The 15,716-nt window shown below is 41.8% G+C and overlaps 1 protein-coding gene across 4 annotated transcripts in view; it reads left to right on the forward strand.

The window, feature by feature from the left end:
* Positions 1-15,716, forward strand: part of LOC131693715 (cyclin-dependent kinase 12) — a 72,954-nt gene that overhangs the window by 21,013 nt on the left and 36,225 nt on the right. For 2 of the 4 annotated variants that reach the window (XM_058981793.1, XM_058981794.1), the window contains exon 2: positions 7,235-8,674. In XM_058981793.1, the coding sequence (XP_058837776.1) occupies positions 7,576-8,674 (1,099 nt within the window). In that variant the 5' untranslated portion in view covers positions 7,235-7,575. The remainder of the gene's footprint in view (positions 1-7,234; positions 8,675-15,716) is intronic. The other 2 variants (XM_058981795.1, XM_058981796.1) reach the window with 2 other exon arrangements.

Here is a 15,716-nt window from a genome sequence, read left to right on the forward strand (position 1 = left end):
TGCTAACCACGAGCATTGTGCCTCAAAAACACCGTTAGCCGATCGGGATAAATCGTGCCCTGTCATGGTGTGGCGAGCAATAACTTTTTTCAAACTACCTCCCCACCATGGCACACCAGCCAGCGTCAGTTGGATTCGAGGAGCTGTCTTGGAAGGCCCATGACAACTCGCAGTCGCAGCAAGGAGCTGTCGAGACGTGAGGGACGGGACAGGACTTCCAGCAACAAGGACAGAAACCTGCCAACCACAGGCGCGCCGTTAGCGAATCGGGAGAAAACGCATTTCGGGGAAGCAGAAGCCTTAGCAGGCGTTCCGTTCACGAATCGGGAGAAATCGTACCCTGCAGACTGTAAGCGGGTTGCAGGGAACTCAGCAGTACAGCATATAGTTTTCTGGATAGGAGGAGCGGAGACCCGGGGATCGACGACTGCAAATCGGTTCGGCGCGGAGTCGATGCTTACGGTCACTATCAGGCACAGGTGTGGTACTGATAGAGAAGAGAGCGGAAACAGAATGGGATAAGACTACGCACATCATAGAGCTATGAGTTGCATCAGCTACCAAAAATCAAAACACGATATCGGCACTACAAACACATCTACGACTGGATTGATGTACACAAACCCCCTCAGTGTTTCCAGTAAGATAGAATGCGTGGCCAAGGGTTAATGATCTGGGGATCGTCATGAAATCTTCAACCCAAAGCAACGCGAACCAGGGCGCGGTAAAACCCTATTTTCGGGCTCATGGCGATTTAGTCGCAGAAATGCTTCTTTTCTCAGTAATAAGCACAAACCAAAACAAACCAATTTTGTCCTTGTAAACATAGCACCTTATTGTTTCATGTGAGATTAAGTCTATTTTAGCCAATACAATAGACTAGAATCCGATTTGTATGTTTTGCCGTAGTTAGATCGGTTTTGAGAAAGGTGGACAAGGACTTTGGTCAGAGACAATTTGAGAGGTCGAAGATTCTGCCAGAGGAACCTGGCGTGATTATGTAACTATGGGATTAGGTTTAAGATAATGCAGTGTAGGCGACAGTCATGATTTGATTTGGCAAGCAACTAAGGCTTGCAGATAAAGATATATTGAGGTGATGAATAAGGATGAATAACTTGAGGTATGCTCAAGAGCTTAGTTGACCGATTTGTCTCTGACCATCATCCTAAGGGATGAGTTAAGATTTTGTGAATTTTTCATAAATCGTTCGATCACCGATTTATGAAAAATTCTTCCGCTACGGTAGAGTTGTGTTACGTTTATTTTGTTTAGTAACGTAATAAAATATAAGCCCTAAGATACAGTACAGAAACAAATGAAATGATTGTGAAATGAGAGGCAGATGTCGCCACGCACGTCAACAACAAAGCAACCCTGCATCAATCAGACAGTAGCAACTGTCACCGCAATACACACGCATACCACCCGTCGTCGAAGAAAATCTCGTTTGACGTGAGGAAGTAGCAACGGTGTCAGTCAGAAAAAGCAGACCGCGGAAGAGGCACTTTTTCGGAAAGAGGTTAGTGCGGAAAGTTTAAACGGCCGGAAGACAACCCGGAGTGGTTCGCTGTCGTGTCCAGTGAAGGGGACAGATCAGGCCAACAACGAACGATTGCGCGCGACTCGGTAAGCGTTGGCGAAATACTGGTGACGGGCCATCGAAGTCAGAAAGCCGCTCGAACAGTACGACATTGCCACGTGGGGGAGTTAACCTCAAAACGACGGTTCGCCGGCGACGCAACCGGTGGAGATTGGCGAACAAGGACCGATAAACTGATAAGGACTGAGGATTAGCGATCAACTATTTGCTCAAGCGGTAAGCTAGTGACAGTCCGCTCGAGACTAAACTAATATGCGACTTGTAATCGACAGGCATAAAAACGATTCACACAGATCGTCGGCAACAAGTGCAAAAGGTTGCGCGAACGCACCGCACGGAAAAGGCCTTCCAAAGGAAGTAGGTGGCAACAAGTTGAAGGACCAAATGGAGGCTAATTCCCATGTTGCCTCAGGGCCTTTATTTTCAGGTCTGAATCAGAGCGTACGGACAGCAAGCGGGTTCGGTCAGCAACCTACGAGGAAAGACGGCAGTACAGAACGAATCGATCGACTCTGAGTCTTCGACGACGACTATACGTCACACCAGCACGGAGGATGAGTTATCCGCGGGAGCATGACGGCACGGCCCATTGGTGTGAACGGCAGTATGCATCTCCGGGAAAAAACGGCGTGGCGGACATGGTAGGGGTGCACCCACAGCAAGCGTGAGTAAGAAGAAAAGAGAATAGGTAGAATAAGTAGATAGAGGAGAAGAGAGAACAGAAGGAGTAATGAGTAAAATAAAAAGCAGATAAAGCAGGGCAATGGAAGGAGAATAAAGTTTGTGTCGATGAAAATTTATGTTGTGGATTTTAGTTTCTTCAGTTTTGTGTGGCCTTTTACGAGCTTTCCGGGGCTGATCGAGGTTTTCGTTTCCCCCTCGACAGTCGCACACGCAACAACTTGACGTGAAGAACGCACTCAACAGCGCAAGCTGGGATGCCATCGCGCTCTCGTTACACCGGCTTAGCCTACCGGTGGGTCTGTACCGGATCTTGGAAAGTTACTTCCAAAACCGCGTACTGCTATACGAGACCGATGCCGGTCAGAAAAGGGTTCCGATTACCGCCGGAGTCCCGCTGGGCTCGATCCTAGGCCCGGTGCTATGGAACCTCATGTATGACGGGGTTCTGAAACTGAAGTTCCCTCCTGGGGTCAAGATCGTCGGCTTTGCTGACGACGTAACCTTGGAGGTCTACGGGGAGTCAATTCCTGAGGTAGAACTAACCGCAGAACACCCGATCAGCACGGTGGAGGAATGGATGAGCGCGAGAGGCCATCATAAGACGGAGGTAGTTATCGTCAACAACCGCAAGTCGGCACAACATTCAGTTATCCATGTGGGAGAAGTCGCGATCACTTCACAGCGAAGTCTGAAGTCTCTCGGAGTCATTATAGACGACAAGCTGACCTTCGGCAGCCATGTCGACTATACATGCAAGAGAGCGTCGACTGCTGTTGCGGCTCTATCGAGAATGATGTCCAACAGCTCAAAGGTGTGCGCCAGTAGACGTAGGTTACTGGCAGGCGTTGCCGTATCTATCCTCAGGTACGGCGGCCCGTCATGATAGAGAGCACTGAGGGTAACCAGTTACCTACAAAAACTGGAGAGCACCTACCGCGTGATGTGCCCCAGAGTGATATCTGCCTACCGCACGGTATCACACGATGCATCCTGCGTGATAGCGAGCATGATGCCAGTCGGGCTGGTCATTCGGGAAGATGAGGAGTGCTTTGAGCTACGTGGAAATAGGGGAGCCCGCGAGCGCACCAGGGTGACCTCGGTCGCCAGATGGCAGCGTGAGTGGGACAACTCCTCGAAAGGTAGGTGGACCCACCGGCTGATACCTAGTATATCGAGCTGGGTGGGAAGACCCCATGGGGAAGTTCACTTCCACCTGACACAATTCCTGTCAGGCCATGGCTGTTTCCGACAGTACCTCCACAGGTTCGGGCACGCGGAGGTCCCAGTCTGCCCGGACTGCCCAGGTGTAGACGAAACTGCCGAACATATACTGTTCGTATGTCATCGGTTCGACGTCGAAAGAAGAGCAATGCTTGACGTCTGTGGCTGGGACACAACCCCTGATACCCTTATTCAGCGGATGTGTCAATCGGTGGAGAAGTGGAACGCAGTCTCGGCTGCTACCATCCAGATTGCCAGTAGGCTACAGGTAATCTGGCGAACCGAGCAACAGACGATGGGCACGGCTAACTAGTGATTGGTTAACTGGAGCGACAAAGGCCAAGCGCAAAAGAGGGAGTGAATGGTCTGTTCATGCCGAGGCAGGTTTGGCGCAGCGACATTATGCCAAATGTCCGTTATGCCAAATGTCCTTCAGTGTGATCAATTCTCAAAATTATGTCAAATGTACGTTATGCCAAATATCCATTATGCCAAATGACCTTCAGTGTGATCAATTCTCAAAATTATGCCAAATGACCATTATGCCAAATGACCATTATGCCAAATGACCATTATGCCAAATGACCATTATGCCAAATGACCATTATGCCAAATGACCTTAAGTGTGATCAATTTTCAAATTTATGCCAAAGGACCATTATGCTAAATAACCGTTATGCCAAATGTCCGCTATGCTAAATGACCTTATGCCAAATGACTATACCAATTGACCCAGACCTTAAGAATTGAACGCTTGGTAGTATGCGTAGGAAAAATTGTGTACAGCTTTGCCGCCGATTTATCCTTGTAAAGCATTCATTGAACTCTAAAAGAAGAAAATCAGTCGATTTATTAGAATCTCAGGATTCAAATTATGCAAAATAGTTGGTGGAAAAGCAATTGACCGGGCGGGATGGTGCTTTTGAAAAAGTGGCTGTGGTTTTTTCACTGCGCAGTTGTGTTGCGTGCCCCGGGACAGTGTGGTGGTGTGACGAAAAATCACCGCCTCTTTTTCAAAAGCATCATTCCGCCCGGTCAATTGCTTTTCCACCAACTATTTTGCATGATTTGAATCCTGGTAATCTAATAAATCGACTGATTTTCTTCTTATAGAGTTCAATAAATGCGTTCAATTCGTGTAGACGCTCACGGAAAGTTCTTTGAACCTTAAACCTTTGTCTACTACCGCAGAAGTCAGGATCTTTTGGCACTAGAAATGTGAATCACCTGAGGTCTGCGGTATGTTCGGACGAGCGTAAATTAACTTTGTATTTCATGTTGTCGGAACCGATTACGTCTCTTCCCAGTCCCCTAGACTGATTGGATTGACGCAATCATCTTCAAGCAATATTACAAGCATAAGTTTGAAAAAAACATCAATTATCAACAATTAATACTAGTTTATTCGATAACCTTCATTCAAAGTGTCATAGTATGTTGAGCACAATTATAGTTGTTCATATTGACCTATAACAGAAAGTTGCTTTAAGATGTAAGAAATTGTAATACGCCTCGATAGTGGTGCATCGAGGAAACCGAAAGGGCTTATTGGGCCTTTTTTATGTTGCATGCTTTTCTTACTTTCATCTGACCAAACCAAAGTACAGCTATTCGAAAGTTTGTATTGCGTTCGGAAAAGTAATGTCTGTTTTTTCATGTGCTATTTGTTTTGACATTTCCCGCCTCTTGTTTCCATTTTTTTTACCACTCTGTGCATGATTATCACAATATCTATTGTTTTTCTTTAATATATTGTAGAATACGAGCCGTAATTCCAATTAATGATTGAATAGTGCGTTGTTTTTCTCTTTGGTTTTTTTGGCGAAACTCAAAAGTACACGCGAATTGCAAACGATAAACTACAATTATATAAAAACGCAATAATACACACCCATTCGCAAACGCGATCATTCACGTATTCCTACGCCCACGATCTCGCTATCATACAAACGTCGCAGCGATTGTGGCAACGTCGTAGCACTTACGAATTTATAACCGCGGTCCCGCGGGCCAACATACAAACGCCCGCCCTCGCGCAGTAATAACCGTACTCGTCCGGGAACTCTCACTCTCAAATACAGAACTTATATACACTAAACTACAAGTTTCAGGGCTACATAATTGCAAACTCCAGTGAGACAAAAGAGCTCATTTTCTTCCTTCATCGACACACGCGAACATTCAAAAGTGATTATCTGAACACACCTGCGTCCGCCATCTCACATACATAGAAACGTCTGGGATCAAGTAAATTTGTTATACCAGCACCCTTTCCCATGCAAACCTGAATCGGCCGCGTCCGAAAGTCCCCACCCTTGGCCATAGCACCCTATCCATGCCTTCTGTTCAAACATCTGAACAATCACTCGAAATCTAACATCAGGCTCGCGGCCCGCGCGAATACTCGAATGACAACCCAATTATACAATAGAAGTTACCCCGCACATAGGGTTAGAAATTTTTCCTAAGAGATTTTTCTAACCCGAAGAGGCGAATGACCTTAAGGTTAAAACCTCTATAATTGAAATAAAAAAATAGAAGTTACCACACACCTATACTCGCCATCCGCAATCATAGAAACACCCCAGTGATTTTAGCACAGAAACGCGTTCACAAGCACGAACCAACAAACGCCAGTCTTCGCACGATAGAGAATCGGTCACATCCGGAAGTCCCTGCCCTCGGTCCTAGCAGCCTAAGTACGGGCTGTCAGTTGACCCAGTTTATTAAAAAAAGAAAAATAAATGACGATCATGTGCACAAAATAATACCTTTCATGGCGACATGACCGGGAACTCTAGTGATATGGGTGAACTCTCTATCTCTCTCTATTTCTCTCTCTTCTCTCTTCTAACATCCTAACCGTTCACTAAAAATCAAGAGTTAGATTCGCGGTTCGCGGGATCATTCAAGAACACACGCGGATATACAAATAGCCACACGTTATAAAATCGAATTTATACACGCGAAGTTATACACGCTAGCACACCTGACATATAAACGCGAACGCGTTCGAACTCTTCATCATACAAACGTTCGCATTGATACATAAAGACTGGTGCAATCCCGATCATCCTCGCACATCTGCACCCCACTTCCCGCAAACAAAAAAACGCCCCGGTGACTTAGAGAACGCTGTAGCACCTATAATCTAATTAACGCTGTCTTCAGCGCAAACAAATAAACGCTCATTCTAACGCGTTCGTGACGTCCATACGCCCGAACATCTAAACCGTACACTTAAAATCACAATCGGAATCACGGTCTGCTGCAATTGGCCTTAATCAGTGATCGTACTATTCCCTTGCACCTTTTATCTGGTTTTGTATCTCTACGTCGACCTAACATTCGAGCTGTTTTGGGGTGATGCTTGGGGCCCGACCAGCGCTACCTACACAAACATTTTCCCAGCATTTGACGTAACTAAAAAAAACAAAATGCGACAGCTCGAGCAATCAACAAAACGTCCACTTCTCTACTTCTGAAGGTTTCGGAAGTCATGGGGAAATGGCTGAAATTCAATATGAATTAAATTTTGCTTATACAGGTATCAAAACTTGTCCACATCCATGTCCACGAGACAACGAAAAATTTCTGATTAAATTGGTTACTAACTCACAGATTTTATTTATCAAAGCGTAAATGATCCTATTTTATATAATATCTTGTTACATATCTGTTTCTAAACATGTTTTTTTCTTTCTTGTTTTCTTACCCTAATTCCAGAACCTTGTAGCATTTGCGGATTTGTAATCGTGTGGCTAACAATGATTACTGACTGAATACACAACCTAGAAGGATATCCAAATACTAGTGAAAGTGATAACAAAACACAACTCCATATGCGTAGCATAATGAGCTATTACTGATATCAAATATTCGGTAAACATATTCACTCAGAACAGATTATATCAGTTTCATCGAAGTGTAATCTGATCACCAAAGTAGTTTAGTACAAACAAATTAGAGAACATCTACAAAGTGGGGTTTAGTTTAAAAAAAAACAATATTTCGACTACCCGAACTAGTCCTTACTTTCGGTCTTTGAATTGAACACTTTTTGGAACATGGATCGCGACCGGGAACGTGATCGAAGTCCGAAACGGTCGAAGCACGCGAAGAAACGTTCGAAAAAGAGCAAAAAATCCAAAAAGCGGCGGCATGCTTCTAGCGATGAAGAACCGTCCTCCTCGGATGACAGACGGAGTAAAGCTCACCGCAAAAGTGGTGATAGTGGTGGACGAAGTAGTACCGGTAACGGCGGAGGTCACGGATCATCCAAGGGAATCGTCGAGTATTCCGATGTAAGTTCGGAAGATTTCTCTGCACCGGAAGCAGGCGAGATTGAAACCGATGGCAGTGTCTCACCCTTCGCCGGCCCCGCTGGGAATGAATCTAGCAGTAATATCAGTAGAATTATCAGTAATAATGAGAAGAGTGCCGCGGCGACCGTTAGATTATACAGTAAAAATTCCGCTCTAATTCAGCATGATCGGCTCGTGAGTGTACCACCCTCCTCGCTTCCCCTTTCGTCATCGGCTTCGATTGTGGCCGCTGAAACCAGTGTAGTCACGAGCATAGTACCAACCACAGTTGCATCGTTAACCGATACTATATCGCAAGCTGGCACTCCGACCGGTTCCGTTACCATCACGGAGAGTGGGCGAAGGGTAAGCATCACTGCCACGTCGCCAATAAGCCAATCGTCGCATTCGCACCCTTTCCGGTCGAAACGTAAAAACTCTATATCACCCGATACTTCCCCTATGAAACAGGCATCGATGCGACATCATCATCTTCATTTAGAACCGCCCGCTTCGCCAACAGAGGAAGTCGAACCGGACCCGGAGCTGATGGATGAGGAGCTGGTTGACGAGGAGGAAGAGTACGAAATCGTCGAAGAAGAAGAGGAGGAGGAAGAGGAAACGGTTGGTCGGAAACGAAAGAAGAGCAAAAAAGATAAAAAGCACAAAAAGAACAAAAAATCCAAAAAACGTAAGAAAAAACGGGCCAAATCGATTTCCAGCGTTGAGACCATCTCGGAGAGTGAAGATTCTTTGCTGGAGTGCATGGAATCTCTGACGCCACCGCTCAAAGAATCCCCCGACTACGAGAAAACCTACACTCCAGCACGAAACGATGATAGTTTAACTCCACTTTCGCCAGGTAAGTACAATGGAGTGGAAACCGTTGAATTGAAACTGTTTGAATATAACTTAACTTATAACAGCACTTTTTCCCATCAATGTTTTAATTACTTCATAACAACACGATCAACATATACTTTGCGAAAATACCTGAACGGAGAAGTCGGATGTATGTAATGTCCCAGAATGCCTTGGTACTACATTCCGTTACGGAACTTGATCTTCTGTTTCGACAGTCTTCGCAACCGATTCTTAGTGTACAGCGCAAATGCACAGTCCTATCTTTGTTCGCTTCGCAGATATAATTGAAATTTAGCCGTTAATCGATGATCATACTCAGGTATTTCAGCTTACGCGTCAAGTCAGTGATTTAATTCGCAGTTGCTGACTAGTAAGGCCTGCGTTTTGTGGTGGGCTATCTGCAGCTTTGTGGATTCACGGTGCAATACCTATTTCCCCTTCATTTCTGTGACGTCTTTTTTCAATTGATCACGATTTGAATAGTATCCACCGTAGACCTGCCTTTCCGGAATTTGAATTGCTTCTTCGATAAACCGTTATCGCCCTCCGTCTTATGAGAGTAATACGCTCCAAGAGCTTCGCTAGTGTGCCAATCTATATTGATTAATACGACGAGGGATCCTAAGGAGATTTACCTCGTTTCGGCAACAGTACTAACTTCTACATTTTTCATCTATAAGCTGTACGCACACGAAGCGACAGGAAATACACAACAAAAAATATTTACTATGGATTTCGGTCTAGCTATCCCAATGTGCAACAGTAACAGCGTTGGAATAGGTAGAACAAAATCCATAGTGAATATTTTTGTGGCTTGTGTCCTATCGCCTCCGGTACGTACAGCTGTAAGGAAAGTGTTCTGCATCCAAAACTTTTCGAGGTACCTTCCTAAGCATGTCCAAGAATGCTTGGATTGTCACTTTCAAAGATACTTTGGGGATTCCAATCGGACTGGGGGCCTTATTCATCTTTAAATCGTTCGCCACTGCTACGAGTTCTTTGCTAGAAACATGCATTGCATCAGTGTTGTCCTGCTTCACCTCGCCGTACTGAATAATTTTCCATTTCATTGGATCATGGTGAAACCCTTCAACGGTAATTTTCTGTCGGGACCGACAGCATAAATTACAAAGCTACTTTACGCTCGTCCGGGCATGCCGCAGACTCAGGTGATTCGCATTTTTAATGCCAAAAGATTCCAACTCCTGCGGTAGCAGACAAAGGGTTAGGTCGTCGGGAAACTCTAAGCTTGCTAATATGACCCTTTCCACGCTTTTCTAAACTTTTTTCAATCAACGCCTTGCTCTCCCTTGAGTACTATGATGGCTCTTAACATTGAAAAATATACTTCACCTTTCAGTCCCTTGTTAATTAAATGCCGTAACAACAGCATTCAAAGCACTTGTAGTTTTGCACCATGATACATTCCATAATAATTGTAATTCATTTAGAAAGGTGGTCGCGCTACTTTTAAGGAGGCAGAGAGCTTTGACCGATCAGTCTGACATCTTTCCTTATCAAATCAGTGGAACGTTTAATCGATCACTACATTCGGGATGTTAGCTCGGGTGAGCACCCGCGGCATGCAATGCATCATGCATCAGCGAGGGAAGTCTACTACCACCCTGTTACACAATGTTGTCTACAACATTGAAAAAGCTTTTTCGCAAAAGCAATCGAACTCAGGAGTTTTACTTGATATTGAAGGTGCTTTTAACAACGTATCCTTCGAATCAATTTTGGAAGCAGCACAAGGTCACGAAGTCTTTATATATCATGAACTGAATGTAGAATGTCAATGTAGACAGTCTTTCGGCAAATCTTGAGGGCTCAAACCCAAATACATTCAGTGTATCTACACAACTATTGTTAAAGCAATACTGGCACACGGGTTACGTGTCTCGTCTGCAAGCAACTGCTGAGCTAGAGGGCAACATTTAATGCACTATTCACAAAATTTCTTCAGTTGTTCTCGAAAAAATGACCAACATTTAGCAAATTTGGATCGTCGAAATGGGAATTTTAAAAAGGAGTCGCAGGGAACATTAGTGTGGGACAACAATTAGCTTCCTGCTTAGAGCGAAATTTTTGGATGCCGTTTTGGTCCTAGAACAACTGTGCAATTTCTTAGATCGATCGGGGAAACTATATTTTTGCGCCAATGGTTTAAAGTTTTTATGGGATTTTGCATGGGAAAATTTAATTTCGCAAAACAATTCCTCCAGGAGTCGCCCATTGCCTCCTAAAAATAAATCGATATGTGGTTTTTATAGGAATTTTAACAAAAAAAAAACAAAGTCTCGATTACCACGAAACGATCTGACGCGTGTGGAAAAATTAATTAAGAAGGAATTGATTAATTTTTTCCTAGGAACACTGCCGTTGGCCGTCAAATTATATGCTATAAAAATGACATCGATTTATTTTTAGGAGATAGTGTGAGACTTTTGGAAGAATTATTTTGTAAAAGTCGATTTTCCTATACCAAATCCCATGTAAACTTTAAACCATGATCGCAAAATATGGCTTCACCGGTCGAATTTAAAATGTTCATTGTTGTTCTTGAACCCAAATAGAACCCAGAAAATTGCTCGGAGCTAAATTTTATTTTTTCCTGTAACCGTGTCCCACTTATGGTCGAAACATTAAATTGTATGCCATATGCTACCAAAATAAACAAACAACAATTGTTACCAACGATTTTTTGAGTGTTTTGGGTATTTCAGTTTAAAACTAGATGGGCGGGTAATGTCTGGGACATAACCGGTGATATGTAGAATGCAGTAAGAGCCGGGTTTGATACTCAACGATTAAAAGAGATTTCTGCGAGGAGTTTTTCAAATTTCTCTTTGGGATAAATTAGGTATGGAATTTGCGTTTCGACTTCGTCTCATCAGAATCCGACCCTAATTAAGCTAATTCCGGATTGACGCTAGCGAAAAAAACAAAACAACTACCTGTGTTCCTGAGCAAACCCCTAATCGAGCCCGATGTTCCACAAGAAAAAATTATTTTAAGCTGATGAGAACTAATTAAATTGAAACTTTTGGCTTGGCTTACCAAGCAAATGCGAAATGCACTATGGTATATTTCTCCCTAAGGACCAATTTTCATGAAGGAATAAATTTGGTAAAATCACATTTGTTATTATGTTTTTTAATTGCCGCAAGGTTCTACTGTATCGATTTTGTTGGCTATTTTCGGCAAATTTGAGACTAAGAGAAACGAAAGCAATGAAATTGAAAGACGGATAGGTATTCTAGAGCGAATCAGTTATAAACTTAGAACGGAAAACTAGAACTAGGCAGGCTCATATGGGCATGATCGAAAGGAAATGTGAAGAATTCTTTACCTTCTGCAGAGTAGGAGTTGGGCGTTTCACCCAAGTCTACCGCATGGTCCATGGTAGAACATAACTCATCATCATGTTTTACCGGCGTCTGTGTGTATGTGACCAAAAATGTCACTCATTTTTCTCAGAGATGGCGGAACCGATTTTGACAAACCTAGTCTCAAATGAAAGGTACAACGTTCCCATAGGCTGCTATTGAATTTCCAATGGATCCGACTTCCGGTTCCGGAATTACAGGGTGATGAGTACGATCACGCAGAAAATCTCGATTTTAATAAATTCTGCAATGAATGTATAAAGGTGAAAATTTTTCCAAAATGTAACAACTAATTCGATTTGTAGTATTAGGTCACTAACAGCCATTCAAAGTCTCTTTGGCCACATTGGCCACTATCATCGGTTCCGGAAGCCCCGGCGGATGTATCAAAATTCAGAATAACAGTCACATCGGTTTCTCGGAAATGGCTAGACCGATTCAACCAGACCTAGTCTCAAATGAAAGGTGTTGTGCCCCCGTAAATGGCTATTAAATTTCATCCCGATCCGACTTCCGGTTCTGGAGTTACGGGTTGTGGCGTGCGATCACATAGCAAACTGCGATTCAAACCGATACTCCGATGAAAGCAAAAAAGGTAAAAATTTCGCTAAAATGTCTCTCAAACAACTTAAATTTGCAGTTCTAGGTCACCGAAGGCCAACCAAACTTTCGTTGACTACATTAACTACCATAGACGGTTCCGGAAAAGCCCGGGAAAAATTAACGAACTCACATTAGTTTCCCGGAAATTATTGGGCCGATTTTCACAAACTTAGTCCCAAATGATAGCTATAATATCCCCACAGATGTCTAAAAAATTTCGCACGGATCGCTTTAAAATGCATGAAACGTCGGGATTTTATGCTATCTCGAAAAATGAAAATCGATTTTTTGGGACCGATTTCGTACCTTTTTTTTCAAATCAATATTACCGCAAAATTTTAGAACTCGAATAATGATTTCTTTTCTTGTATATAGTTGTCAAGTCATGTATAATAAAATTGTAATGTATACATTTGAAAGCTTTTAATAAATATCAGCAACTAAAGAATTTTCGTGTTCATGATTGAGAAAGGCACAATTGCACCGCTAGGTGGATTAAAACAGGTTTTTACGTTATGAAAACAGGACCATGAACAAAAATCGTGTGCTTTATAATTATGTTCAATTTCCCTTCAGTAACGCCCGCATAACGCTTATTTTAGTGGAACTATTTGCTTTGTTTTGTGAACTTCAGTCACGGTTTCCGGTAAGTCATTTCTAATACGATTTTCAGTACACGAACTAGTTCACAACTTTATGAACATTATTCATAGTTCACAAAATTAAAATATACTCGTGAACTATTTCGCGGAATTCAAAATTGTATTCATGAATCCATTTAATTCTCGTGAACTAATTTATGAGCTCTCATATATTAGGTACGATCCAATATCCGTGCTCGTGAAATAGTTCACGAAATCATGATATATAATTCATGTATTCGTGACCTGGTTCATGATATCTAGTACAGTAATGTTTCGTTTATATCACGGTCGGTCTGTATTTTAGCGTGATATATTTGAAGCGTGATATATTCAAAACAAAAAAAATACATTCATGCATTAACCCATGTATTTATATAAACAAAAAGTAATAAAAAGTTAAAGTTAGTCAAAAGAATAGATCATACTAGTGAAATGAGCTTATTTTTCCATGTTTCTATTATCACACTACCCATTTGAAGCCGTTGGTTAGAGCATTGTCTGCCATTTTTGTTCAACGCATTAGTTAAAACGGTATGGCATCACTTTACGTATCCCGTACCGTTTCTTAAAATTGTTGAACCACCCAAAACTAAACTTGAAGGAATCTGGCACGTTAAGGTTTTGGATAAATATCTTAACTATTAAAATCAGTGTATTCGAAGAGACTACGATTCAGTTCTCGTTGTTTTAACATCCATAGAAATAGTCCCATCTTCAATTGTTGTTGTTGTCCTTTCAAAACAAAAGTATTCACATCGATTCAAAAGAACATGCATATCTCGGCGTACCTACCATATCTTGCATATTTTGTTTTTCTCATTATTTTGGTTGATTTTCCTGCGGATAACTAACAATTTCAAAAAGTCGATTTGTTTACCTGGAACACCAGACGGTCCCTCAAGGATACGGCAAATAAGTAACGAAGAATTTAAAACTAAAATTGGAATCAGCCGAAAGATATTTCGGCAATCCTAGTCATTACAACAACGTCTTGGTAAAACATGATTTCTCGAGTACTTTTTCAAATGGACGTAAGTAACAATGAGAGATTCTCTTTGATGTCTTTCTCTTCTGTTCATTACTCGGCCATTTCAACATTTACTACTCTACTCTTTGCATAATATTGTAGTAAAAACCGTCGGCTTTCGATATGTACTGGAAAATTAGTACAAAGTGTTGTAATAACGTCGTAATAAACGAAAGAGAAAGTAAACAAAGAGAGGCTCTCAATGTTACTTACGTCCATTTGAAAAAGTACTCGAGATTTCGAGTTTATTCACGTTTAAAGTTTCGCGTCACGCCCTTCGTTCAGTTAACGGAACAAGATGAATAGCGCTGTAACTTTACTTCTACTACATAGTCCTCTATAAACATTTCAGATACTTTCTTAAGAATCTATAAAGATAAAAGAATAAAAAAGTTCGATTTTCTGACCGACCTCATCATATATAAACCCTTAACGAAATAGTCCGAAACCCAATAATAGGCTCATTACCCTACATGTAAATAAGCAAATCTTTTGTAAAAAAAATCCTAAAAGTGCCAGGACACAACATGTGGCTTAATTGGATCAAAACGTAGTGTGCCGTAGTTGTCTGTTTTTCAAAAAGCGTGATATAATCGAGATAAAACCGTGATATAATCGAGGGTGATATAATCGCATAGTGATATAATCGAAACATTACTGTATAAGTCACAACTCACCTTATTTGTTGTGAAATAGTTCACGAAATTATTAAATATTACTCATGTATTCGTGAACTGGTTCATGATGTCTAGTACATGATTTACAATCTATTTTGCGTGCTGGTGATATTTAGAAGATATCGCTAATCATTTACAATTTCATGCAACATGATAATGATATTTTCCCGAGAATTCTTTCACAAAATTGGAGAATTATTCGTGGAATCATTTTTATTCCATGCCCTGTTTTATGAAATGTCCAGCTGCTAGCGACCATAGTCATTGACACGAGCATTAGATATAAAAAACTTTTAGGACCTCGAACATCGTTTTTCGTTCGATAATGGTTAATGGTGATGTCTGGATACCAATTAAAGTCACCTCAGGAGTTCCACAAGGCTCTCATTTAGGCCCTCTATTGTTTATTTTATACGTGAACGATATCTCTTTCATTCTCAAAAAACTGAAAATACTAATTTATGCGGACGATATGAATGTGGTGTTAAAAAAGCCTCTTACAACTGAACGTGAAAAAGTGTAATTCAATAACCTTTAGTCGAAAACGACAAACACCGAATGTTGAGATTACCTTAGGAAATCAGACTGTAGTAAAAAGTGAAAGAATTAGGGATTTAGGTGTTATATTAGATTCAAAGTTAAATTTTTTTAATCATTATAACACAATTATACACAAAGCTAACAACATGCTCAGTTTTAT

This window comes from Topomyia yanbarensis, chromosome 3 (genome assembly GCF_030247195.1).
Source record: "Topomyia yanbarensis strain Yona2022 chromosome 3, ASM3024719v1, whole genome shotgun sequence".
Taxonomy (NCBI): domain Eukaryota; kingdom Metazoa; phylum Arthropoda; class Insecta; order Diptera; family Culicidae; genus Topomyia; species Topomyia yanbarensis.